The following is a 25,300-nucleotide window of genomic DNA, read 5'->3' on the forward strand; positions in this document are numbered from 1 at the left end:
TTTTTACTTATGGTACAACTCCTTCCTTTTTGACCTCCAAGTCCCAGCTCTCCCGACTCCAGCATGTGTAGAATGCTGCTGCCTGCGTTCTCGTGCGTACAAAAACTTGACCACACCAGCTCCAACTTTCAACTCTGTTCACCACCCACAAATTTCAGGAGCCAGTTCAAAATGGTCTTTTTTTAATGAGAGCTTCCATCATGAACTTGCTGTCGCCTGCTTTCTCTTCTGTCTGTCTTCCACTTTGCTTGCTTGTTTAGCACCCGTTCTTGGTTCCTTCATGCAGTGTTGCCACAGTTGGTGTGAAAGTCTTCTGCAACCCAGAAACCTTTTTGTCTCTGCCTCACTGATTGTTTTCAAATTGTGAAGGGGGGAAAAAAAACCCGTCTCCTTCCTATCCTGAAACTTTAAATTTCTCTCACTAGTTTGGATCTGCTTTGTAAAGTGTCTTGTGATAGTTTCTGTAAATTAAAAATGAGTTGCATGTTTTTTAAATTATTGAACAATAATTAGGAATTTTGTCTAAAACAGAAAATAACATTTATGTCCACGACCTGTTGACATTTCAACAAATCACCACAGTCTCTAAGGCAAAAGGTGCATCTCTGTTCACGTGTGACTTACAGGTAAGTGGAGGCAGGTTAATATTGTAAGTGTTCTGACAAAGTCTCATAACAAAGACTAACTTTCAAATTGCTCAGAGGGTTTTGTATGTTACAAAGTTATTATGTGAGAAATTGGGAGATGTTGGGGTTCAGCACTTCTGAAAATCAGGCTGCTTATTTGTGTTTAACAGTGGACTTAGGAAGTTCACTCCAGGCACCAAGTTTTAAAAATGTTGGTCTTGGTTTCTTCCTCCACTTTGTAAGAGTACACTTGGTTGTAATTTTGGCCTTTCACCCATTGATTCAAGACTCAACTGAATTTTCATCCTCAGTGATGAGATTTTTAAAGGGTGGTTCTTCAAGTGCTTTTTTCAGTTTGGAAGCCATCCCCATCTTGGGACTTACAATGGGGCTTACAAAGGTAATGGAACCACCATTTGAGTGGGTCTTTGAATTTTCACTTCACCATCTTTCTCTGAAAATTGTTTCTGGTAAGTTACATTAATCTAGAGTGTCTTGGAGACACTAATGGCTGATTCAATCTATATAATGTTCCATAAGGATAAGGTGGTCCTTCATCCGGGTCCTACGGTCTTGTAAAAATGGTCTTATTTATACACAAATCAGTTAATCAATTTTACCTGTACTTTGGTCCCCAGGCCTTGCTTATAGCTAGAGGAGACTTAAGTTAATGGTGTACCTCTAGTGCTTTGATTTACTCTTCAAAGGGAGCTTGGTCTTTGTAATTAGGCAAGCTGAAACTTTTGCCCAGTGGTAAACATTTTCTCATAATTATTTAGTCTTGGGCTTCTAGTGTTAACATACAGCTAATGCTAAATCATATGAAACATGCAAATCCAAGCATTACAAAATGTCTTGTTATAATTGGGTGTACTTTTTGTGTGTGGATGTCTGACTTAGCGTGTACTTGCAATGGTGCCTCTTGTCAATAAACTGTTCTAATTAATTAGAATACAAAACATAGACCCTTAGATCATATTAGTTCATTAATATGATCATATCCCCCTTTCTTTGAATCCCTTGTTCCCCACTCCTTCAGCACATAAGTGTCAAGCTTTTCATCTTTACATTCAAGGTCCTGACTAATGCCAATTTTTAATGCTTATCTGTCCATGTCTTTTTCATATTGCCACAGTCCTTTCCACTTCATCAGTAGTAATAGTTTCCACCTGCTGTCTTTTTCTCCCACACTGCTTGACTACATGTGGAACCCCTCTTGGAGCTGATACGTAAAGCACTGCCCTCTCCATAGTCATATTCCTACCATGACACTGTCAAGAAAGTAATTAACTAATGATGAGGTGGAAGGGCAACTGGGGACAGCAAAGCACCACTGACCACTTAGAGTAGGAGAAGAAGGTACAAACAACTTCTCTTGTTGACTGAAGGGTCTTGGGGAAAGACTGCCTTTCTTCATTTGTACAGCACCTAGCACATTGTGAGAGCTACAGGAAAAATAGTGGGAGTAGGTGGCTGAATAATGGGCAATGGGAATTGGTGGCTTTCACCTCTTCAGGTCTAGCTCAGGGTAGTAGTGACTGTGAGCCATTACCATCTTGAAGGCTGGCTGGATGACTACATGAAAGGGTTTGGTGCATCTTGTCTACAGGGAAATGGAACAGGTGTCCTCATTGCATAAACCACCATCCCAATGTTTGGTCTCTGCAGAAAGGTCAGTCTATGCCTGTTCATTGAGGCTTTGGCCTATCTTTTTCTGTATAGAGGTGGTCTCACCAAAATAAGGTTGAGGTACAGTGACAAATGTGAGTAAGCTTATACTGCTCCTACCCAATTCATTTCTGTCATGTACACACAACTTCAGTCTCCAGGGCTGTCATCCTGGTAGCTTTCATTAACAAGTCCTATTGTGGCCTAGATTTATCTTACATTAATTATTTCAGAATACATCTTGAATCTTTCTTCTGGTCACATGCACATCTGAACTCAAGTTCAGCACCTTGATTGACATCCACTTTGGGTTTGGCCCAGTGAAGAAAATAGTCCACGGTGACCCGATGGGAGCATGAAAATTTACTCAGCTTTTCCATTGACCAGTTGTGCTATAGGTTTAGGATTATTTATGGCCCGATACTATCGTCCTTATTTACCTTCTAATCCTAACGCATGTGAGGCTGTCTGTTTTCACAGCACTCTGATACAGGGGAGGAGGTGCTGAGGATGTGCGTGGCAGTGCGGAAGAAGCTACAGCTGTATTTCTGGAAGGACAGGGAGTTCTATGAGCTACAGGTGAGAGAGTGCTGTGGGAATCACTAGACCATACGAGAGCCCTTGCCAGAGTATCAAATTGTTTTTAATACCCCAGTTTAATCAGCAGTATAATTCAGAATTAGTGTTAGGTTCTGCTTCCAGGGTGCACTTGATAGTGTTGGTGCTGCATGGTTTAACAAAGAAGCAGCAATTGAAAGCAAAGTGTTGATACCATCGAAATAATGGATTGGGAGCTAGTTATGGGTGAAAATCACCAGGAACCAGAAGACTGACTCCTCTCTTGAAGACTATGGGTAGTGATAGAAAGGTACAATTTGTATACACTCCTAATTGTCCTCTGCATTCTAGCTCTGGTCCACTTTGAGGTCCAATTAAATAACCGTTCAGGAAGGTCACACGGTCTAGTTACAGAAAAATGCTGCTGTGCAGAATATGGAGTTGGGACATTCTAGCTGAATGCTATCGTTCCCTGGCCAGGAAGGGTTGGGAGTGATTCTAAAGTAGACTTCACTTCTTAAACAGATGTAGTCTGCCCTTTCCTGCAGCAAGCATGATGTTAGTGAGAATTATTCAGTGAGCAGATCAATATTTTGCAGTAATGTTTGCAGTTCTGTAGCTAGTAGGGTGCTCAGTCTTAAAAGAAACCTTTCCTACTGTGTAAGAGTGAAGAAAGGGTAATGTGCTCAGTGTTACGGTACTGCCTCCCCACAATTAAATATGAAACAAGCTTTCCAGACCACAGGTTAAAAGGAGCCCGGGGAAGGCATAGTTAGCTCCTAAAGCAGCCAATGTGACTTACTTTCCTTTCATTCTCCAGGGGGACTTCAGTGTGCCGGATGTGCCCAAGTCTATGGCATGGTGTGAAAATTCTATCTGTGTAGGTTTCAAGAGGGACTATTATCTGATAAGGGTAAGAACAGGACTTTGAACTGAGTATGTAAGGGGATGTTAATCCTTTTAAGGAGAAGACACAGACTGCTCCCAGGGAGGGAGGATTCAGAGTGTGAGATAGACGCTGTTTATTATAAAAATGTGCCATTTTTGACATGCTGTCTTTCAGCTTACACCTCCTTCCGCAAAAGCATGCATGTTCCTTTAATTTGCTTGTCTTTCTGAAAAACAAACTATCTAGCTGTTGCAAGTAGTGCCTAAGATTAGTGTAACTGAATTAAATTAAGAAAACATTTTTTCAGCTGGGCAGCACTTTAACTCTGTTTCATAGTTTCCCTTTTGTTTGGTGTATTTACACCTCAACATAAGAGGGGAAAAATATTTTAAAAATAACCTATTCAATAGGAAAGGAGTACTTGTGGCACCTTAGAGACTTACAAATTTATTTGATCATAAGCTTTCATGAGCTACAACTCACTTTATGCTCAGATAAATTTGTTAGTCTCTAAGGTGCCACAAGTACTCCTTTTCTTTTTGCGGATACAAACTAACATTGCTGCTACTCTGAAACCTATTCAATAAGGTTTTTTTAAAAGTGAGATTATTCGAGGGGCAGAGTAACTTTACCAAAATTATTTTAGTGCTTCAGCTGAAATTAAACAGTTTCAATTTGACAACATCCCTTTAAATATCTAAATTCATCACTGTTAATTATTTCAGATTCCACTGCAGGACTGAAATGAAATAGTGCCTTCTATTGGTTAATTTGACAGCAACATTATTTGTCATTGGTTAATTTGACAGCAACATTAACAATAGTCATTATTATTACCATTACTATAGTTTTCCATCTTTATCATTTTATGCTGATATTTTAGGAAAATGAAATACATTCCTATGGTACTGTCACTTAAATAAGGCCCATATATGAATGAGAAGGGAGTCCAAGGAAAATCTATGGACTACTGCACACTTTTACTGACATCAGTATTATCATGCTACACAGACTGTACGCCTTAGTGGCTAAATAACAAGATCATCCAGTTACAGTAGTCTATTAGCAATAGGAACAGGCTTCCTCAAAGTAAGAGAAAAATACAAATTTATTTTTAAATTGCAATGCTAACAGGTAATATTTTGATACATACAAAAGATGACCTACAAATAGCCTTCAAAACTACCTTCATGTGTTAGTGGATATTTTGAGACTCATGTATCACTTTCCAAAAAATATGCTATAAAGTCTGTCTTTTCATCAAGTAGTCTTCTACAGTTTTGAGATGACAACTCCACAGTGAAAACTGAATGACCTTTCCCCTCCCACCCGCCCCCTTCCTCTCACAGGTGGATGGAAAAGGGTCCATCAAAGAACTGTTCCCCACAGGGAAGCAGCTTGAACCATTGGTGGCTCCCTTAGCAGATGGAAAAGTTGCAGTTGGTCAAGATGATCTAACGGTAGTACTTAACGAAGAAGGGATCTGTACTCAGAAAGGTGCCTTGAATTGGACAGACATTCCCATAGCTATGGGTGAGGACTAGAAGTAGTTTTTCCTTGCTGTAATCCAACCAGGATTCGTCAGCTTTTTGTTTCTTATGAATGGAGCAGATTTAAGTTTACTAGCTTAATGTATGAGGCTTTGATTGTGTCACACTGATTTTATTACAATCATCTGAGTGCTAGCTAGCATGACCTAGTGATTCGAGCAGAGAGGCATGGGTTATATTTCTGTCTCTACTTCCTTGCTCTCAACTTCTGTGCCCTCAGTTTCTTTTTCAGTATGGTGGGGATAACTCCATCTTTGTAAAGTGATTTGAGATCTGCAAATAAAAGACACTACATATGTGCCACTTATTTTTGTAATTTAAAACCTGATTTTGGCTTTTGTGAGCAGTTGAGTACTGCAGAATTTGCATGTGGTGAGAGAGAAGTGGCAAGGAAAACTGAGGGGGAAAAAAATGATAGTAATCAGTGAATTGCTGTTAATTTCTAGCATTAAGCTCATTGATGGATTTGGGGGATGGGTGAGAAGGGCGTAACATACTGAACATTTCTGGAGGGAAGTTATGTTGTGATTCATGGCCCTTTCCAGGGTATACTGGAGAAATCTGTCTGATGCATGCTTGTTCCATCTCCCAAACAGAACATCAGCCTCCATACATCATTGCGGTGCTACCAAGGTATGTGGAGATTCGCACTTTTGAACCCCGGCTGCTGGTGCAGAGTATTGAGCTGCAAAGACCGCGCTTCATCACCTCTGGAGGGTACAAGAGCACTTCCTTTTTCATCTCTCCGTATACCTAGTCTCTTTCTTCTTCGACAGTTTCTGTGTATTGTGCCCTTCCATACAATCTGAAATATAACTATGGTAAACTAGCACCATGAGTTCCATCATCATGTTGTTTCTTCTCTGACCTGTGGAGTCAGAAGTTGTTTGTTAGCTCATAGCCAGAACCTTAATAATCTGCCCCTCTTGTTGCTACACTATACTGTGTTGACCTTAGGGTTACTGGATAAGGGACACTGTTCTCTTGTGTTCTGCTGCTTTCTTGGAACTAAATTCCTCTGTACCTCTCACAGCCCTCCTAATTCTGCAGTAGCTAGTATAGACAGGATACTTGTATCCTGATTGCTTAGTTATGTAACCTGTTTTGATTTAAACTAACCTGGTGATTTGGGGGTATAACTGCCCCCCCCCCCTTTTTTTTTCCTAGAAGGCAACTAGAAGCACTGACAAGTTTGCACAAAACTTTCCCTGGGATTTTTTTTTTTTTTTTAAAAAGGCTTAAGATTAACAAAATGTGTCTGTGGGGCAAGGGCTGGGGAGGCTCATGTTCTGAGCACAACACTGGGAGCTAGAAAATCCTTAATTCTGTTCCAACTCCCTCTGACCTTGACTAAGCCACTTAAACATTCTTTCTCAGTTTCTCCCTCTTTAAAGTAAAAGGTAATACTTACCTACCTCACGTGGGTGTTGAGGATTGATTGGGTGTTTAAGTCGCTCTGAATATGAAAAGTAGATGTTATTCAGGGCAGCATCACTTGACCTTGATGACGGTAAATATGTATAAACTGATCTCTCATGGCTTTTAAGGGCATAGTGGGGGGTTCCCTTGCTCTCTAGTAGAACCTTTGATTCCTGTTTCAAGTTTTGATTATTGGGGTGGCTGCAGTAGTGCCTTCATGACAAGCTTCTTGTGGAAATGGAATACTGTGACTCTTCACGAGGGTACCCAGGATTGTGAGGCACCTCACTGCTGCCTGCCCTTACTGTGAAGTAGTCTTGTCTGTGTATTCTGTGATCAGCTCCCTGAAACCGCCACCAGCCTCTGAGAGCATAAGCACTGCCTGCTAGGCCTCTGCAGACCTCACTTTCTCTGTACGGGTAGCAACAGGCACACCACAACTCGCAAATACTCGGCATCTTCCCTGCAGCGTCCAGCCTCTATCCATTGAATACTCAGACTCACCGGCCCTGCTATTCCCAAGCACCAGCTTCTAAGATTTAACTCAAGATGAGCACATTGCTTAACACTAGTACACTTAAACTTGTTTTCATTATAAATATGAATATATACAGTATTATTAATGACTAGAAATTTAAGTAATAATGAGTAAGAATATTGGAAACAAATGTTTACATATAAAACAAAATTGTAACATACTTTCAAGAGACTAATCTTAACTAAAAGATTACTCTCTTGTCCAAAGAAATTTCTCACTCAAAGTTCTCTTCGGTGTTTTCAGCTAAGCATAGTTGAGACTCCTCTTGCATGAAGCAAAAGCGCGGTCCTTTTACTTCCTCACTGAAGGGTGCCTGTGTCCCTTTGTACCCCCAAATATATACGAGCAAGCCTTTGATATGCACCTCAAGATAAGGTTCTCTTCCCTTGCTATGCTTCTCTTCCTTTTAATTCCTTTCTGAAGTTCTTTCCTGCAATCCAGCCGCAGGTATCTAATTGCAGTGTAGACATACCCCAAGTGTCCTCAGGAATTCATAGTGGTGGTTTAATCGCTTTCTGTTTTGCCTTCACCGCTATGTTGAGCAGGGAAAGGAGAACTTGAGTAACCTCACCACTTTAGTATATCTGATTAAGCCATACGTGTGTTAATCAGGATAGACTCTTCTTAAAAGATGTGGGCTAGAATTCCTGCCTCACTATTATATCTTGGTAACTGGCCTTTTCTCTTCCAATTGTAGTACGAATATTGTGTATGTGGCCAGCAATCATTTTGTTTGGCGTCTCCTTCCAGTCTCCATAGCAACCCAGATCCAGCAGCTTCTCCAAGACAAGCAGTTTGAATTGGCTCTGCAGTTGGCGGTAAGTTGTCATCTTTAGTGGTGTGGGTGGAATACACTATTTGTATTGCTGGGTATAGAATTATGGGCCAGTCTCTGTAGTCTGTTTGGTAACTGCTGCTACTAAGCACTGTTGCAAGCCCTGAGGTCTTAACCTCCTTGATGTCCACTTCACACAAACTCTCTAGTTTCTCTTGACTAACCCCTTAGCCATTTAACAACTTCCTGTCTCCTGGCTCTGCTCTACTCTGCTATCCAGTGCTGCCCATCCTTGACAAGCTGTCTGTTTTTAGAAGTTTAGGCGCTTTTGGTCACCTGTTCAATCCTGGGTTTTCCCATTCTTTTCAATGGATTTCAAGCTCAACACTGTCAGTTTTTCTTCTCTGTTCTCTTTATATTTAAGCACAAGAATTCTTCTTCTTATTCCTGGGTTTGTATTTGTGTAGGAAATGAAAGACGATTCAGATAGTGAAAAGCAACAACAGATTCATCACATTAAGAACCTCTATGCCTTTAACCTCTTCTGCCAGAAGCGCTTCGATGAATCCATGCAGGTTTTTGCCAAGCTCGGTACAGGTAACTTGGTATAGCCTGGGGTTGAAGAATGTGAGTGAGGGGAGACTACAGTAAATCTCACCAGAAATTGATGCTGGTGCTGAACTTGATTTAGTCTGAGAACAAGTAGTGTCATCTTGTGCAGCCCAAAGATTAGTTTGTTGGTTAGACCCTGAAACCCTCCCCACTACTCTACAAAAAGTGTCACAAGTTGGAATAGAAATAGAAGGGGCACCTGTACAAAGTTCCTTCACTCTGAGTTTTATGAGCACCAGCCACTGCTAAAAATCAGTGAGCCGCTACCTGTTTTTCTGCTTGATGAACATTTCATGGAATGGAATAAGAAGGAAGTAAGTGAATGTCAGAAGTTCCCTGAATAGTCAACTTTCAGCTTCAGACATGACTTTCAGTGAGTCTTAGGCACCTAAGTCACTTTTGGGAATTAGGACTTCTTGAAAACTTTACTCCTGGGACCTGAGGAACAGATCAGGAGCCAGGATTTTAATCTAAGTAATGAACTTTAGAGTTTGTAAACTGCATGAAACTGATATTCATTAGTAGTGGGAACTGCTGGTCAGATCTGTCCATGTAATCTGTTCTGAAGCTCATTGGATTTATTACAATGGTGTCGTGTTCTTAGAAGCCTTTTGCAACCAGCAGTATTAATTCACAGTCCTGCCATTGAACCTCATTATTAGTGCTGGGACTCTGCACTAAGCTCTAGCAACAGAATGAATATTGTGGGTTGGGGAAGGCATGAACTTAAGAATTCTGCTCCAGCTTTGTCTCCCCCTTGCCTCACTTAACTTCTGCTTCCATTTCCTCATGTGTAAAATGGGGATACTTGATTAGCGATTTAATAGTGTAGAGACAATTATTTGTAAAGAACCAGGAAGATGAAACTACTAAGTGCTGGGGGCTTGTCTATGATCAACTGCACTAATTACCAGAAAGCTATATAATACTGGTATTTTGAAAAACAAGATGCTATGAAACTTACAAATACTGGTTGTTTTTTGCTTAGATCCCACTCATGTGATGGGTCTGTATCCTGACTTGCTGCCCACTGATTACAGGAAACAGTTGCAGTATCCTAATCCTCTGCCGGTGCTCTCTGGGGCTGAGCTGGAGAAAGCACACTTAGCGCTCATAGACTATCTAACTCAGGTAAATGCTGTTAATATGTACCTCTAGGGAATTTGGCTTCTGATGCCCAGCCCTGACCTGGTGACTTCAGTAAGGGGGCACTGCATAGCAGGGAGATGTCAGAAGAATACAGTGCTGGATTTGGAGCATACCCGAAATGTATCTGGTTAGCTATGCTTTCCCTCTCACTGGTTCCCATGGTCTACTATACTGTTCTCTCCCTTGATAGCTAAAAAGCCTAACTACATAGTGATTAATAGGGCCAAGATAAAGATAAAAGACCAGAACTTCAGCTAGTGTGGAATCAATGGAGCTGTATCAGCTGAGAATTTGGCTGGCTTCTATAAGGTACTTACAATGCTGACAAACTTTGATAGTTTACTTTCCTAGACTTAAATAATTAAAAGTAGTAACTAAATATTACCTTCTCTATTTATAGATTTATTCTCACTAGTTTGTGACATGTTGGCCTATTAAGGATAGATGGTGAAAGACACCACCAAAAGGAGTTGGACATTTGTGCTTTTTTCTTAAACAAATGTCAAATCTTAAATTTTCATAAAACTTGGTTAATGTAGATTAATAGTAGGCTTGTCAAATTGGGGGTGTAAAATTAGTATACATTGGGGACTACTCCTATCATGGTGTGATATCATGGAAGGTGAAATTAGTTGAGGCCCTAGAGCTAAATGCACCCAGAATTATGGATGAATACATCTTATATCTAAACTGAGATATTTGCGGCGGGACAGTTGATGGGTGTGTGTAATGGATTATAATTAAGAGGGTTTAGGTTGGCCTATGTTTTCCTTTGGAACGGTATTTGTGGGATGATGGAATAAAATACATACTTTTTAAAATCTCATTCTGTTGTCTGCAGAAAAGAAGTCAGCTGGTAAAGAAGTTAAATGACTCCGACCACCAGTCCAGCACCTCACCCCTCATGGAAGGAACACCCACCATCAAATCCAAAAAGAAGTTGCTCCAAATCATTGACACCACCTTGCTCAAGTGTTACCTACATGTGAGTTCCCTGCCTAACCCAGCGAGCTTATAAAGATCTATAAAAAGTAAACTCCATTGGGAGTTTGGGGTGTGGAAAATTGGAAGACAGGATAAGGAATAGTTTCATTTGAGGTTGTTCAAGTGAACATCTGTCCTTCATGGACTAAAGTGCTTTGTGGAACTTAATTTCATCTCATCTTATTTCTTCATTAGCAACAGACAACTTCACTGAACTTGGCAAGCATATCTGTTTACTTCCTTGGATTTGCAAGCTTGCTTTTCCTCAAAGAGAAATGTTCTGTTTTGAAGTATAGAGAAATACCTACATATTTGTAAGCATGCTTCTCTCTCATTGCTATGCTTAACTAGATGGAGAGAGTTGTCGGAGACCATTACTCCTGAAGTTAATGTTTCTCAACAGCTGGCCTCCACCATAGTGAGTAAAGAAGTGCTGGTATATGGGCCATTGGCTATCTGCTTGCTCACTGAACACCAAAGTTAAACTGCCTGTAAAATTGACAAGAGTAGAGGATTCCCTTTCAAATGTTAAAATCCCACTTCTTGTGCCATAATGGATATTTTCTCTTTTCTGGATCTCCTCCCCTTCCTGTGTTCTTGATTATAGTGTTGGACACTATGAGCCTGAGTGCACAGTTCATGAATCTGAAACCTCTGAATGCCCTTCCCTTGCTTACAGACAAATGTAGCTCTGGTGGCACCATTGCTACGACTGGAGAATAATCACTGCCACATAGAAGAGAGTGAGCATGTACTGAAGAAGGCACACAAGTACAGTGAGCTGATAATACTGTATGAGAAGAAAGGGCTGCATGAAAAAGGTAAGTGAGGAAGGAAGAGGGGTGAATGGAGTGCACACCTCTGCTATACATCTTAACCCATCCCTTGCTGACAAGAGTCTGTTCATTCGTAAACTAACAGTATTTCAGAATGGCCTCCCATTGTAGCAGTCTCTTGATTAAATAATTATTTGACTTAGTATTTATCCCTGTTGTTTGCCTGGGGTATGTCCTTGCCAAGAGCTTCTTGCGTAGCAAAAAGTTGACATGTAAAAATAATTTTTCCTGTTCTGCTGCAATGGGAGCTTTGTCGTCCTGCTCTCCCAGGAGCATGAGTTCTCAGTGAATGCAGGAAGCTGCTTTCTAAATTTAAGTATAATCCCCATGGAATTGATCTTTCTTCTACTAAAAGCTCTGCAGGTGCTAGTGGATCAATCAAAGAAAGCCAACTCTCCTTTGAAGGGCCATGAAAGGACAGTGCAGTATCTACAGCATTTGGGTGAGTGCAGATCAGGGGTAAGTGGGAATCTCCCTTTTAAAGGGACGCCTCTGACCCTCATTACCTAGACTTGGCATGCCACTTAACTTTTTTTTTTGTGAATTTTCATAAATTGCAGAGATGCCAACCATCCATATTTTCTGTAATCCTCCCATTTTGTACATGTTACAAAATTACTAATTCTGTCTTAAATCTATCTATTTTGTAAGCACACACATTTTTATATGTATAACATATAAAGTGTGTGTGCGTGTCAGTCACCCACCACCACTTGGTTCAGACGAACACCGCAAGTAGTACCATGGCTGCAAGGGGCTTTCTGCTCCAGTGCCGCTGTGGTGCAGTGAGGGCCTCATAGAAAGCAAACAGTGGTGATTTTGAATGGGTTAGGGTGCTGTTATGGCAATGTGCTCTAGGTACCTAGAATGCACCAGGGGATTTCACATAGGGCAGTTAGAGTGCAACACGCAACATGAGGCTTGGGCAATGAATCAGCTCCCCAAATCCCCTGACAATGGCTTGTTTTCTGGCTGACCCTTACTGCACAGTTGTGGGAGAGAAGCCAGAGGGGCAGAAGAGGGCAGAGGAAGAGAGGGTACATGACAGGAGGATCATCCTGGGAAGGAGGTCCAGGCCTGGGCTGGCCAAGGTAATGAAGGGCCAATATTAGGTGGTGTAAGAGGGCAGCTTTCTTAGGGCCAATATTCCCCTTCTGCCTGTTCTGATGGAAGGAGACAACCGGTGGGGGCAGCTCTTGACCATAGATGGAGGCTGGGGGAGAGGTTCCTGTTTCTAAGGGGCTGGGGAGAGAGAAAAAGAGGTCATGATAATGCAAAAGAAGGAACCCCATATAAACATGCATGCCCCGGGGGGTGAGAGGGGTGTGTGTGACACCTCAGGAAAATTCTGGTTGCCCCCCTGATGGAGGGGATATTGCCATGCGAGGAAGTGGGCATGATTGGTGCGTGGTTTTGTTTGTTTGTTTGCTATGCTGCAGTGACTTGCCCCAAAGTTCACCAGCCACCACTGTTAACCAAAATGATTGGTGTGGGTGATTAAAAATGAGTGAGGATATCCCCAAAATCATGGTCTGACCTGGTCATGGCTATTGATGTTTATTGTTACTAAATGTCACTTCATCTTGAAACACTGTTATTACTCTGATATGCACAGAAGTGCTTCTAATATCGATTAGACGTTTTTAAGCGCTACTCCAGACTCCCGTCTTCATTTGGCTTCCCAACTTTGGCAGTTGGCACAGGTCCAAGCAACTTCCCTATTTCTCCCTAACTTTTTTCATAAACATTCCTAAGACTCCGAGCAAGGTTGGCATCTCTGAAATTATAAGGTCAGAAGTGTTATGACCATCTAGTCTGATATAGCACAGGCCTTAGGACTTCCATGAAATAATTCCTGTTTAAAGTAGAGAATATTTTTTTTAGAAAAATACCCAATCTTGATTTAAAAATTTCCAGTGATGAAGAATCCACCACAACCCATGGCAAGTTGTTCCAATAGTTAATTACTCTGGTTTTTTTAAGAGCATCTTATTGATCTAAATTTTGTTATTTCTGTTTCCAGCCATTGGATCTTGTTTTTCTTGTGATTGTTTAAGTCTAATGGTACCATATAGAATCATAGAATATCAGAGTTGGAAGGGACCTCAGGAGGTCATCTAGTCCAACCCCCTGCTCAAAGCAGGACCAATCCCCAATTTTTGCCCCAGATCCCAAAATGGCCCCCTCAAGGATTGAACTTACAACCCTGGGCTATTGCTCAAACCACTGAGCTATTCCCCCCCATGTATTTGGCTGACTTGATTTGCAAGTGGGAGCTAGCTGAATGGCAAACTGGGGCCTTAGTACAGAATTTGTTCTCTCTAATTCAAGCTTTATTTTTTTTCTTAAATCAAACTTCTAGCACCTCAGGTTGTGAACATACTTCACTATGCAAATCACTGCACGTGCAGGAACCAGTAATGCAGATTGTGGTGAATGTTTATTACTTTGGTTCTTGTTCCAGGCACAGAAAACTTGCACTTGGTGTTCCTCTATTCCACATGGGTGCTCAGAGACTTTCCTGATGATGGATTGAAGGTAAGAGTTGCTACATTAGATGTATCTTTCATCTGGCTATTGATGCCATTAGTATTGCAGCAGTTGTTTGTCCTTGTCCTCAGAGATCGGAGTCCAGTTATTACTATTGAACTCCAGTGCAATGTTTAGTTTTTCACTTACATTCAGTGCAGAAATTAAAGAACCTTACCTGTCTGGTAACGGAAGGAGGTAGAGCATGCCTACGTGTTTCCTAAAATAGCCTTCTACTTGAAGATGAGCATGTGGGAATAATTTCACGACAACTAAAGCTTCTCATCCATGCAGTTCCCCCTGTACGCGGGGCTTTTGCTGTAACCAGCAATAAGGGCCCTGTGTAATGTTACTATTGATGATGTATTTTGTTGCACACAATTTCATATGGTATATTTAAATACCAGCTATAACTTGCTCTCTTCGTTTTTCATTCCTTCTCTGCTGCAGCTTCTGGTGGTAGAACACAAGTTTAAGTGCACTTTTTAGTAGGCAATGTATGTGATACATAGGGTAGCAATGGAGAACATTGCTGCTCATTCCAGATACAAGGCAGCGCCAAGTGGGTGAATCTGCTGCTTTCATTCATCAGACAGCTCCCACATTTGATTTGAGGGCTTGTGTGTTGCAAGAAAAACGAGACTATACTCTACATGTAAAAATCAGTCCCTGAATAGAAATTTTGTTTGGCAGATATTTACAGAAGACCTTCCTGAAGTAGAATCCCTGCCTCGAGACAAAGTACTCAGCTTCTTGATAGAAAGCTTTAAAAGCCTGGCTATCCCTTACCTGGTAAGAACTTACATTGAAAACAGTGCTGCTAATTTAACATATGTATTTATTAAGCCTCTGCTCTTGAGTGTTAGAATCTGAAATTTTGTAAAGAATACTAAGTTCAGCATGAGGTGAAATAAACAAAATATACAGTTGTTAGGAGGTGGAAGCGAGTGGGACTCGGGAGCCATTTTTAGCATTCCTAAGTGGTGGTCAGTGGAGAAAAGTGTGGAACTGTTGCTAGACTGCACGGACTCACTTTCTGAAGGAAGAGGAAGCTTTTTTCCTTTTTGATGAGCTCTTGAACTGTGTGTTTATTCACAGGAACACATCATCCATGTTTGGGAGGAGACAGGCTCAGAATTCCACAATTGTCTGATCCAGCTGTACTGTGAGAAGGTGCAAGGATTAATGAAGGAATATCTCTGCTCCTTCCCTGCAGGTATTTCTAACCATGATCTGCCTTGTCTTGCAACAGGCAGTGATACAGGAAGGGGAGATTGCAGAGCACACTGGCTAGATGTTGTCTTAGAAGTCTCTTGGAAATGTAGGGGTGAAATGGACCTCAACCCGTCCTCTGGTCCATCCTCTTTGCTGAGGCAGGATCATGTATACCTAGATCATCCCGGACAGGTGTTTGTCTAACCTGTTTTTAAAAACCTGCAAAGACAGGGATTCCACAGCCCTTTTTTTTTTTTTTTGAAACCCTGTTTCAGTGCTTAACTATTCTTACAGCTAAAAGCATTCCTAATTAAGCCCGTTACTTCTTGTCCTGCCTTCAGTGGACATGGGGAACAATTATCATCATCCTCTTTTTATAACAGACCTTAACATACCTGATGACTGTTTTCAGGCTCTCTGTCTGCTTTTCTCAAGACTCAACACGCCCAGGTTTTTAACCTTTCCTCACAGGTCAGGTTTTCTAAGCCTTTTATCATTTTTGTTGCTCTCCTCTGGACTCTCTCTCATTTATCCACATCATTCTTAAAGTGTGGGACCAATTCTACAATTTATCCAGGTCCTCTTCAATTCCAGTCCTGTCCTCCAAAATGCTTGCAACCCCTCCCACGTTGGCGTTATCCACAGATTTTATAAGTAAATTGTCCATTCCATTATTCATGTCATCAATTATTTAAATTGTAGGTTCTCTTTGCTAGTGCACTTACTAGAGAAAAGAGCCCAGCATGCTTCTAATGTAGGATGAAGGGAGTACAATAGTGGTGAACTTATATAGAGCTTATCGTTTCATGCGTTAAAGGAAATTCTAGGGTAGCAACAAGAAACTTTTTTTTTTTTTTTTGTCATGGTTATGTGGAGTTGAGACTAGGCTTTCCTGAATTCTGTGGTTTGGGAAAGAGAGGTTTTCAATTTCATTACTAGTCTTATCTGCTTCATTATCAAGTGGCTTAAAAAAGGAGACCATCGTCTTCAACTCCTTAAGAGTCATTCATGCATCTTTTATTGCACGTGGTCCCCAGTGCATGGGGTATTGTAAACAACATTTGACTTCTTGCAAAATAGTTCAGTGAAAATGTTCTGTCTCCCTGTTCCCTTTGTTACTGTGGGAGAACCCACATGATACTAACTCTGACAGCTTTCTCCCCCTCACAGATAAAATTCCAGTGCCTGCTGGAGAGGAGGAAGGGGAGCTGGGGGAGTATCGGAGAAAGCTGCTCTGTTTTCTTGAGATTTCTAGCTGCTATGAACCTAGTAGGCTCATCAGTGATTTCCCCTTTGATGGTGAGTGCTAGTCATGCTCTAGCTTCCCTCAGCTTGAGACCTATTTAGTTTCATGTTGCACAGCAACATCTTTCTGTGCTCTCCTTCCTGTTTATAAAATTATAGTAACTAGAAATGGAAAAGAACTATTAGGTCAGTTGTTGCCAATCATTGTTGTATACACCAGTGCTGGCTGTTTGGACTTTGTGACTGGTACAGTGAAATTCCCCTCTGGGTCTGTGGTGGGATAAGATGAGTTGCTGACTGACTTCTTTTAAATTTATACTGTAACCTGTAGATGAACTTCGGTTGCTGCAGACCAACAATGGCCCTTGAAGCATCCTACGCGCATCGCAAAGCATCCCAAGCATGTTCAGTAAAAAAGGTGGTGGGGGCACTGGCAAAAATAGTTCAGGATCCAGTAAAGTCATAGTGTTTGATGTGGTTAGACACCACCGATGGGTCATCGAGTTAGTCGTGTCTGACCTTCTGTTCATGCCACAATTTATACTTTTCTCCTGCTTTTCACTCCTGTTCCCATCTCTTCCAGTTCCTTGGTCTGTTGTTGTAGTGGAGCTTGAATTTTCCCTTTTCTGTGGCAGGCACTGATTATTACTTTATGATGATCCCCCTCTAGGTCTCCTAGAAGAACGTGCCCTGCTGTTGGGTCGTATGGGGAAGCATGAACAAGCCCTCATTATTTATGTCCACATTCTGAAGGATACCAAAATGGCTGAAATGTAAGCCTTTTCTCCCTCCATGTCCATTTTTTTCAAGGTTGTTTTTTAAAATAGCTTCTCTCCAACCATTGATGCTTCATGCCTCTGTGGGTGGGGTGGGGTTGTTAAATGTTGTATGTGCACTTAGAACATGATAGGTATTGTAGACTTTTTGATCTCTCATACCTGCCACGCTTGTTGGTTGGGATTCTCCCTGTGTGCATGATGCATGAATGACTCTTCTGATCACAGCTAGCATCTCCACATTTCTTGGGGCTTAGCCTTCCCATGCTGTTGCATTTGTCAGTGCCTCAAGCCAAGTACCTGTTTCTTTACTTGGGCTCCAATTAGTCTTAAATAGCAGAGCAGTCACTGACTGGCTTTTTTAGTTTTTCACCCTGTAATATAAGCACTTCTTGTTGTCTCTTAGCTTGTGCCCTATTATTACATATTAATCTTCTACTGCAATATTCTTCCTTAATTAGAAGGAACTGTGTTAGCAAGGAGTTTCTTTTCCATTAGAAGTTGTTGGTAGTTAAACAGCATGTTTGTTATGATGGAGCCTAAGAAACAAATGAGTGAGGCCCCATTGTGCTAGCACTTCACAAAGACAGAACAGTGACAGTCCTTGCTCTGATCTTACAATCTAAATAGACAAGACAGAGGCTAGGGGAAAGCATACAACACAAGCAGAGGAAGCACTGCTATAATAGTGCCCTTTTTTTGGCAGCAGGCAGGAGAGGGGTTAGTCGGGAGGGGCGGATAAGTTGCATAAAAAGAAAAGGGAAGGCGGTGAGGGGAACATGGCAGGGGGCGAGAGGGTAAGAAGTGAAACTGAGACTGGGAAGTGAGAGGCAATCAGCACATGGCAGAGAAATTTCAGTCAAAACTGTGGGAAGGTCTCTGAATAACTGAAGGTCTCTGCCTTGGCTGCTTTTGCAGTTGCTCCTGTGGGCTGGAGTTCCTTGCAGTTCCTCTGCAGTTTTTCCCTGTGGTCTCCTGGTGATGGGGAGGTCCCCATTTGAGTCCAGATGGTGCTATGGAAGGGGTGGCCCAGCTAGGGCCACATTTTACCCTCTCCCTCACCCCTGTGCAGTAGTCCCTGCTTTGTCTGCTTCTGCAGCTGCTCCTGCTAGGTGGAGTCTATGGCTGATTACTCTCTGTATTTTTTAACAAATTCAAAGCATTTGGGTGAAAATACAACTAACCAGCACCTAGATATTGGCAGGTGTGCTTCCAACGGTTTCTTTGTAGCTAGACATGGGGGCTGTTAACTTTGTGCATACCTCTTCAGGTAACGCCTATTGGGAGGCATTCACCCTGCTGTGTGCTGATCAGGCACCTCTTTCTTATATTTTAAATTCTGTTACCATTCATTGGCCTGTTACCCCAGGATTTATCCATTTATTTCTTTGGCTGCATTGATAGTCAACCTAAGATAAGTTTCTCAGATTTTTTTGTTTACACCCCAGAACTCAATGCTATTTCAAATTTAAATATCTTGGATTGAGACAAGTATTTTTAAAAAAATTTAAAATCTCCCCTTTTCACCAGTATCGCATAGATGAGAATGAAAAGTGCCCCTTGTAAATGCTCTGCTCTACTTTTAGTACATGTTCTGTATTGCTGAGGCTGTCCAAACTTAATACTTATTGCTTGTGTGGATTTATTGATTTACAAGACAATCTCACATTTCATTCATTTCACGTCTGTTGTAGGTACTGCCATAAACACTATGACAGAAGCAAAGATGGCAACAAAGATGTGAGTAGCTTTATGTCCATATTCTTGTTGCTCATGTGAGTGATACATGAATTAAACTATTGTCTCCATATTTAGCAAATTTAAAGGAGACCTGTGGTTGCTCAGAACTTCTCAGGGGGCAGGGTCCTCTGTATCATCTTCTACTATTGAGGAACTTGTCGTACATTTTTCACAACTTCTCTCCTGTTTGGAATGTTGCTGGGTTGTAGGAAATGACTGAACTTTTTCGTTGGCAAACAGTTCTGTTTTACAAGTAGGAATAGAATCCAGCTGTGTCCCTCTGGGCTGTGTTGATGCTGCTAACCAGAATAAAAAGTAGTAAAACTTGCTACTTAAGACAACAGATGAGTCTGAATACATGCAGCAGAGCTGTAGAGAAAGGAGGTGCAAATTTTAATTTCTAAAATTTGTTCTGTGCTGAAGGCGTGAATATTTAATCAATGCACAAACTTGTTCAGGAGACAAGCTGCTTAAGGCTAATAGATTTTAAGTCTATATCAAAATCCCTACTTGTCAGTGCCATGGTGTTTTGCAGAGTTAGCCCTGTAGCGGTTAGAGTTCAGTGGTGTCTGTTTTTGTTAGGCTTCAGTCTTTATTGTGTTTGTGTGAAACAGGTGTATCTGTCTCTACTCCGGATGTATCTATCCCCACCTAGTGTACATTGCCTGGGGCCAATCAAGATGGAGCTGTTGGAGCCTCAAGCCAATCTCCAGGCTGCCCTGCAGGTTTTAGAATTGCACCACAGCAAATTAGATACTACTAAGGTAAGGATTCCTTACCTTATGGATATGGGTAGTTGCTATATCTTGAATTACAGTGAAAAACACCGGAGTTAAGGGTAGGCTCTGGGAGCAGATCCTAAAAGTATCTGGACAAAAATGAACGAGGAGTACTTGTGGCAGCTTAGAGACTAACACATTTATTTAAGCATAAGCTTTCATGGGCTAAAACCCACTTCATCGGATGCATGCAGTGGAAAATACAGAAGGAAGATAGATAGATATACACATACATACACAGAGAGAGGGAGAACATGAAGAAATGAGTATTGCCATACCCACTATAACGAGAGTGATCAGTTAAGGTGAGCTATTATCAGCAGGAGAAAAAAAATCTTTTGTAGTGATAATGAGGATGGCCCATTTCCAACCATTCACAAGAAGGTGTGAGTAACAGTAACATTATAACATTCAAAAACCAGTCAGAGAACACTTCAGTCTCCCTGGTCACTCGATTACAGACTTCAAAGTGGCAATTCTTCAACAAAAGAACTTCAAAAACAGACTCCAATGAGAAACAGCCGAATTGGAATTAATTTGCAAACTGGACACCATTAAATTAGGCTTGAATAAAGACTGAGTGGAAGGGTCATTACACAAAGTAAAACTATTTCCCCATGCTTATTTTTTCCCCCTACTGTTGCTCACACCTTCTTGTCAACTGTTGGAAATGGGCCATCTTGATTATCACTACAAAAGGTTTTTTTTCTCCTGCTGATAATAGCTCACCTTAACTGATAACTCTCCTTATAGTGGGTATGGCAACACCCATTTTTTCATGGTGTGTGTAATATCTTCCTTCTGTATTTTCCACTGCATGCATCCGATGAAGTAGGCTTTAGCCCACGAAAGCTTATGCTCAAATAAATTTGTTAGTCTCTAAGGTGCCACAAGTACTCCTCGTTCTTATTGCTGACACAGACTAACATGGCTACCGCTCTGAAACTGGACAAAAATGAATGTCTCAATCCCATTGCTTTTTGTTTTCCTTCCATACCCCTTCGTCTTTCTTACAACTTGTCCTGTCGCTTCTAGGCTATAAACCTGCTCCCAGCAAATACTCAAATTAGTGAGATTCGAATCTTCCTAGAAAAAGTCCTTGAAGAAAATGCCCAGAAGAAGCGATTCAACCAAGTACTAAAAAATCTTCTTCATGCAGAATTCCTGAGGGTTTGTATCCACCTCTTTTATCCTCGTTTATCAGAGTGGATTTTCAAAAGTTCTGTTAAATGGAAAGACTGTAAAAATTTGAGCTCTTCATTACCAGTATAGGAAAACTTGTCCTCTAGATGGTGGTGTAGCATAGCCTAGATTACTAAATGCACACTAATCAGCAAATCATAACTCTTGCATTTCAGGATAGTGGGAAACTAAAGGTAATTAAAAATACTATCCTTCTGTTTATTCAGACTAGAAAGGTGGCTGAGGTGTGGCATTGCACTGCTTACCATGTTTCCATTCTCCTACAGGTTCAGGAGGAGAGGATTTTGCATCAGCAGGTGAAGTGTATCATCACAGAGGAAAAAGTGTGCACTGTGTGTAAAAAGAAGATAGGAAATAGGTGAGTAATACAGAGCATTCTTCGTAAAGAGGCTTGTGGTACAAAAACAAATTAGTCTGGCTTATTCTTGCAGAGAAGTAAGGATCTGTAAATCCAGGAGCAGACAACTGAGGGAGAACTTTCAGAAGTGTACAATGAATTGGAAACTGTAATCTTAGCAGAGTGGTTAACCTCTTGATGCCTATAACAAAAAAAAAAAAAAAAATGAACTGCAAAAATAACTTGTCTTGGATTTTTAAGCCTCCAGCACAGACACAATAAAGCAATTTCAAGTTTCATGGGGCTTTTCTTCCAAGATTGATGGAGCAAGTAGTTGATATGCTGATATCACCTAAGATGTTGACTGCAGAGCTCAGAACTCTGTACAGAGTGGATGATGATCACTATAAAAAGTAGTTTTGCATCCTAGAATCTGAAAACTCTTTGTAAACACAGTACAGTTTGGTCCATGTCGAGTGGCCCTCGTTAGGATTGCACATGGCTTCTTTATATACATTTTTATAGGTGGTCTCTCAGTTTTGAAAGTATAATGTATATAATATAAAGGCTTTGTAAATCTGAAACCTTAAGTGTGGCGATGGCTACTTTGTGCTCCCAAATCAACCTGCACATTATGTGCCAATCACATTAATGCATCTGAGCAGCAGCAATGGTTTGGTGTCAAAACTTCCAATAATTATTCTCCTCTCACCATTTTCATCCCTGGAGTTTTCAGGAAGAAATCAGTCTGATGTGGAGCAGAGATTTTGACGTTCCCTTCCCTCACCCCTTTCAGTGCGTCCGCTCCAAACTAAATCTTATATCACCTAAGAACTTTTAGCTGCTGTTACTGGTGGTGGGATTAATTCCCTCTTAAGACATGACTGATATTCAGAATCTAGTGGAGAATAGAGCTCTCTCTGCTTGCTGCTTTAATGAATACAGTCAGCTGTCTCTTAGAGCACTGAATTATTGGTGTGCATTGATCCAGTTTTCCCTGTTAAGTATGATCTTGAAGTACTGGGTGAAGGTAGGGTTAGTGTATACTGTGTACTTCATTTCTGAGTCACGATGCTGCAAAGCCCAGCTGAGTTCTTTGCTTGGGACATCTCCAATAAAACTGATGCTATAATTGAAACTTAGTCAGGAATTCTCTTCGTTAAGAAAGTAGCAGTCTTATGTAGTCACTTTTCGGACTGTAACAAAAATCAAGCTTGTATAGGGAACAGAGAAAACTGGGTATTGATTATACTGACATTTGATCTTGTGTGCTATTCTGTTTCTTCACAGTGCATTTGCCCGATACCCTAATGCAGTAGTTGTGCACTACTTTTGCTCCAAAGAAGTCAGTACGGCAGATACCTGAAACATGTTGCCATATATTAGACGGACTGCACTAGCCACAACACGCGCATGAAATACAGAAGTGAAGACTTGTTTAGGAAAAGTTGATGATCTGAAGTTTTGAGGCATGTTGCTAGGACCATGTTATAAATAGCTTGTACCCAGCATGTCTCTGGACTGACTTGACCTGCAACTTGGCAGTACTGACTTAACTTGAAAATTGACATTTTTAACTGTTAAATTGCTGGCAACTATATATACCTCTTAACACACCAAGATGAGGAAGAATGGAAATTGACCAGCAATGAGCTAGTATTGTGCTCCAAACCTTGCAGGCTAGTTTCTGAACACTTCTGTGGTGTTTACCAATGAGGGCATGTTTTAAAGTAAATTATTTTCTATTAAGGTAAAAACTTCTTGATCTGACCTTGTTTGTGGCTCACTCTAATATTCCTCAAAAGGTAAAATCCTTGAAAAGTCACTGCAACTGTATTAACATTGTATTGAAATCTACTTTTATCCACCAAGTTGTGTGTGTGAGGGGGCGGGGGAGGGAGAGCGAGCAAGAGGATGAGGCTCTTGTGCTTAATACTTGAACAATTGTGTCTGACTTCACCTTTGTCCCAATGTTGGGAATAACTAGATGTTGAACAAAGGAACTTTTATCTTTGATGCCTAGAGTGCTTATCAACTCATTTTCTGATATACAGAAGTTCCACAGGAGTTAGTCATACACAGTAGGCTTCAGTGGTAAGCATTTATTTTTCCCTTTTTGACTTTAGTTTGTTAGAGGTATGTAAATATGAATTAGCTCACACACTGTTTGCACTGTGTACAGTCACTTCCAACATGAGTGGATGCTTTTGAGAAGCAGCAATGACTATCTGAAGAAGGGAAGTTCTCACTTGCACTTGTACCAAAAAGAGCACCCCCTAAAAGTAACATTTTTGACAGGGACTGAAATGTATCTCTTGCTTGAGCTTCTAGAGAACATTGGAGATCCTTATGCATGTAAATAGCTCTTCAGTCTATAGTTCTCTCTCCAGCATTAAAGTAAAATATAGACTGCATTTCGATGTCTCTGAGGGCTTTAGATCAACTCCCTTCTGCCCAGGTTGGTGGTTTTTGTTTTTTTTCTAAATTTTTACTTTGGCGTGAGGATTCTAAATACACAAAACTGGATGCAGTATACTTCTTCATAGTCTGTAATACTTTTCTTATTTTTCCATGAACTTTAATCTATAGCAAAGTTGATATAAGGGTACTTGCGTGTTCACTTACTGTACAAAGAATCTGAGCAGCAATGAACAAAGTCAGCAATAACACATGGTTCAGCATAATTGAATGTGGGTAATAACATCCCAGTTTAGCCATACTTCTAAAATTAAGTATTAAATGATATGGAGCATGGCACACAACTATCATACACTTTTTCCTTTAAAATCTATTCTACTCCCCAAACAAGGAGTTGAGAAAATAAATTTTAAAAACAAAAACCCATCTGCCCACAATGTCATTGAATTCCACTGTTTACATGTTTATTTAAGTCCCTTTTTTAAAAACACTTTTAGCAACAGGTCTTCTGTAGGATATAACTGATCCTACCTCACCTTCAAACTCTGCAAATACCATACTGTGGTCATATAGCCTACTCCTTCTGCCATCTGTTTTTTGTTTCAAGGCCATGGTTGCCACTAACCTTAGATGTCTTGGGTAATACTGCTGGTGGTGCCTTTCTGTAGAGGTTAGGGGTGTTGGACTTACTTTTTTAACCTTCTGTTTGAACAAGAGAACCTAATACATGCTTGTGTTCAATTTGCACATATTCTATATAGTGTTTATATACTAGTTCAGGTACAAGAGGAAGATGTTTGGGAGCTGACAGTGAAAGAAGGGTATCTCTCAAGGCCCTACAGTTTTTGCATACAGAAGACAAGACCTTTCCGATATTGGTAAGGAGGATGGGTAAATCGGACTATCTGCTGCCTGTAAATCTGCACTCCCACTGTTGGGGTCTGTAGTTTACTCTTCTTTCACGGTGACGCTTACGTGCCTCTGTTCAGCTTTTTTGCATACATTTGCAGAGGTGTGGTTTGCGCTGCAGTTCTGCTGTCCTCATACTATGGTTTGGATTTACTAACCATATGGAAGTTTTGTTTAAAGCAATATATTGTAATAAATATTGTAAACCAGTCTGTTCTTCATTTTATTGTGTGGATGATAGTAGCTAGCTGAGCTGCTCTGGATTTACATATTATTTCTTTCCTTTGGTCTTCTAAGGGTCAGTAACACAAAGTTGAGATCCCAGTACTATTGCTATTTACCTGTTAGTCTTCAGAAGTCATTTCATGTTACTGAAAATAATGCAGGTGGCACTATCCTGTTTTTAAAAACCTGGGCTAAGGCCCCTCTTGCCTGTTGGTTCCTGAACTTGAACATTATCTAGAGAGCTATGAGAGTCTACTATTCACTTGAATGTTTTAAAGCTCTATATTTTCTATCCTTTGTTTTTTTAATTATGCTTTGAA

General features: G+C 40.8%; 1 protein-coding gene across 2 annotated transcripts in view; it reads left to right on the plus strand.

The window, feature by feature from the left end:
* The window catches only part of VPS39 (VPS39 subunit of HOPS complex), a 32,417-nt gene extending 7,452 nt beyond the window's left edge, over positions 1-24,965 (plus strand). For both annotated transcript variants that reach the window (XM_074955652.1, XM_074955653.1), the window contains 21 exons: positions 532-626; positions 2,775-2,873; positions 3,673-3,765; positions 5,091-5,274; positions 5,888-6,008; positions 7,946-8,066; positions 8,491-8,620; positions 9,624-9,766; positions 10,626-10,769; positions 11,448-11,589; positions 11,960-12,046; positions 14,069-14,142; positions 14,827-14,925; positions 15,232-15,349; positions 16,519-16,647; positions 17,264-17,366; positions 19,064-19,109; positions 19,724-19,873; positions 20,924-21,058; positions 21,358-21,449; positions 22,719-24,965. In XM_074955652.1, coding sequence (XP_074811753.1) covers positions 532-626; positions 2,775-2,873; positions 3,673-3,765; positions 5,091-5,274; positions 5,888-6,008; positions 7,946-8,066; positions 8,491-8,620; positions 9,624-9,766; positions 10,626-10,769; positions 11,448-11,589; positions 11,960-12,046; positions 14,069-14,142; positions 14,827-14,925; positions 15,232-15,349; positions 16,519-16,647; positions 17,264-17,366; positions 19,064-19,109; positions 19,724-19,873; positions 20,924-21,058; positions 21,358-21,449; positions 22,719-22,794 — 2,381 coding nt within the window. In that variant the 3' untranslated portion in view covers positions 22,795-24,965. The remainder of the gene's footprint in view (positions 1-531; positions 627-2,774; positions 2,874-3,672; positions 3,766-5,090; positions 5,275-5,887; positions 6,009-7,945; positions 8,067-8,490; positions 8,621-9,623; positions 9,767-10,625; positions 10,770-11,447; positions 11,590-11,959; positions 12,047-14,068; positions 14,143-14,826; positions 14,926-15,231; positions 15,350-16,518; positions 16,648-17,263; positions 17,367-19,063; positions 19,110-19,723; positions 19,874-20,923; positions 21,059-21,357; positions 21,450-22,718) is intronic.
* Positions 24,966-25,300: the final 335 nt, after the last annotated feature.

This window comes from Natator depressus, chromosome 6, assembly GCF_965152275.1.
Source record: "Natator depressus isolate rNatDep1 chromosome 6, rNatDep2.hap1, whole genome shotgun sequence".
Lineage (NCBI taxonomy): Eukaryota > Metazoa > Chordata > Testudines > Cheloniidae > Natator > Natator depressus.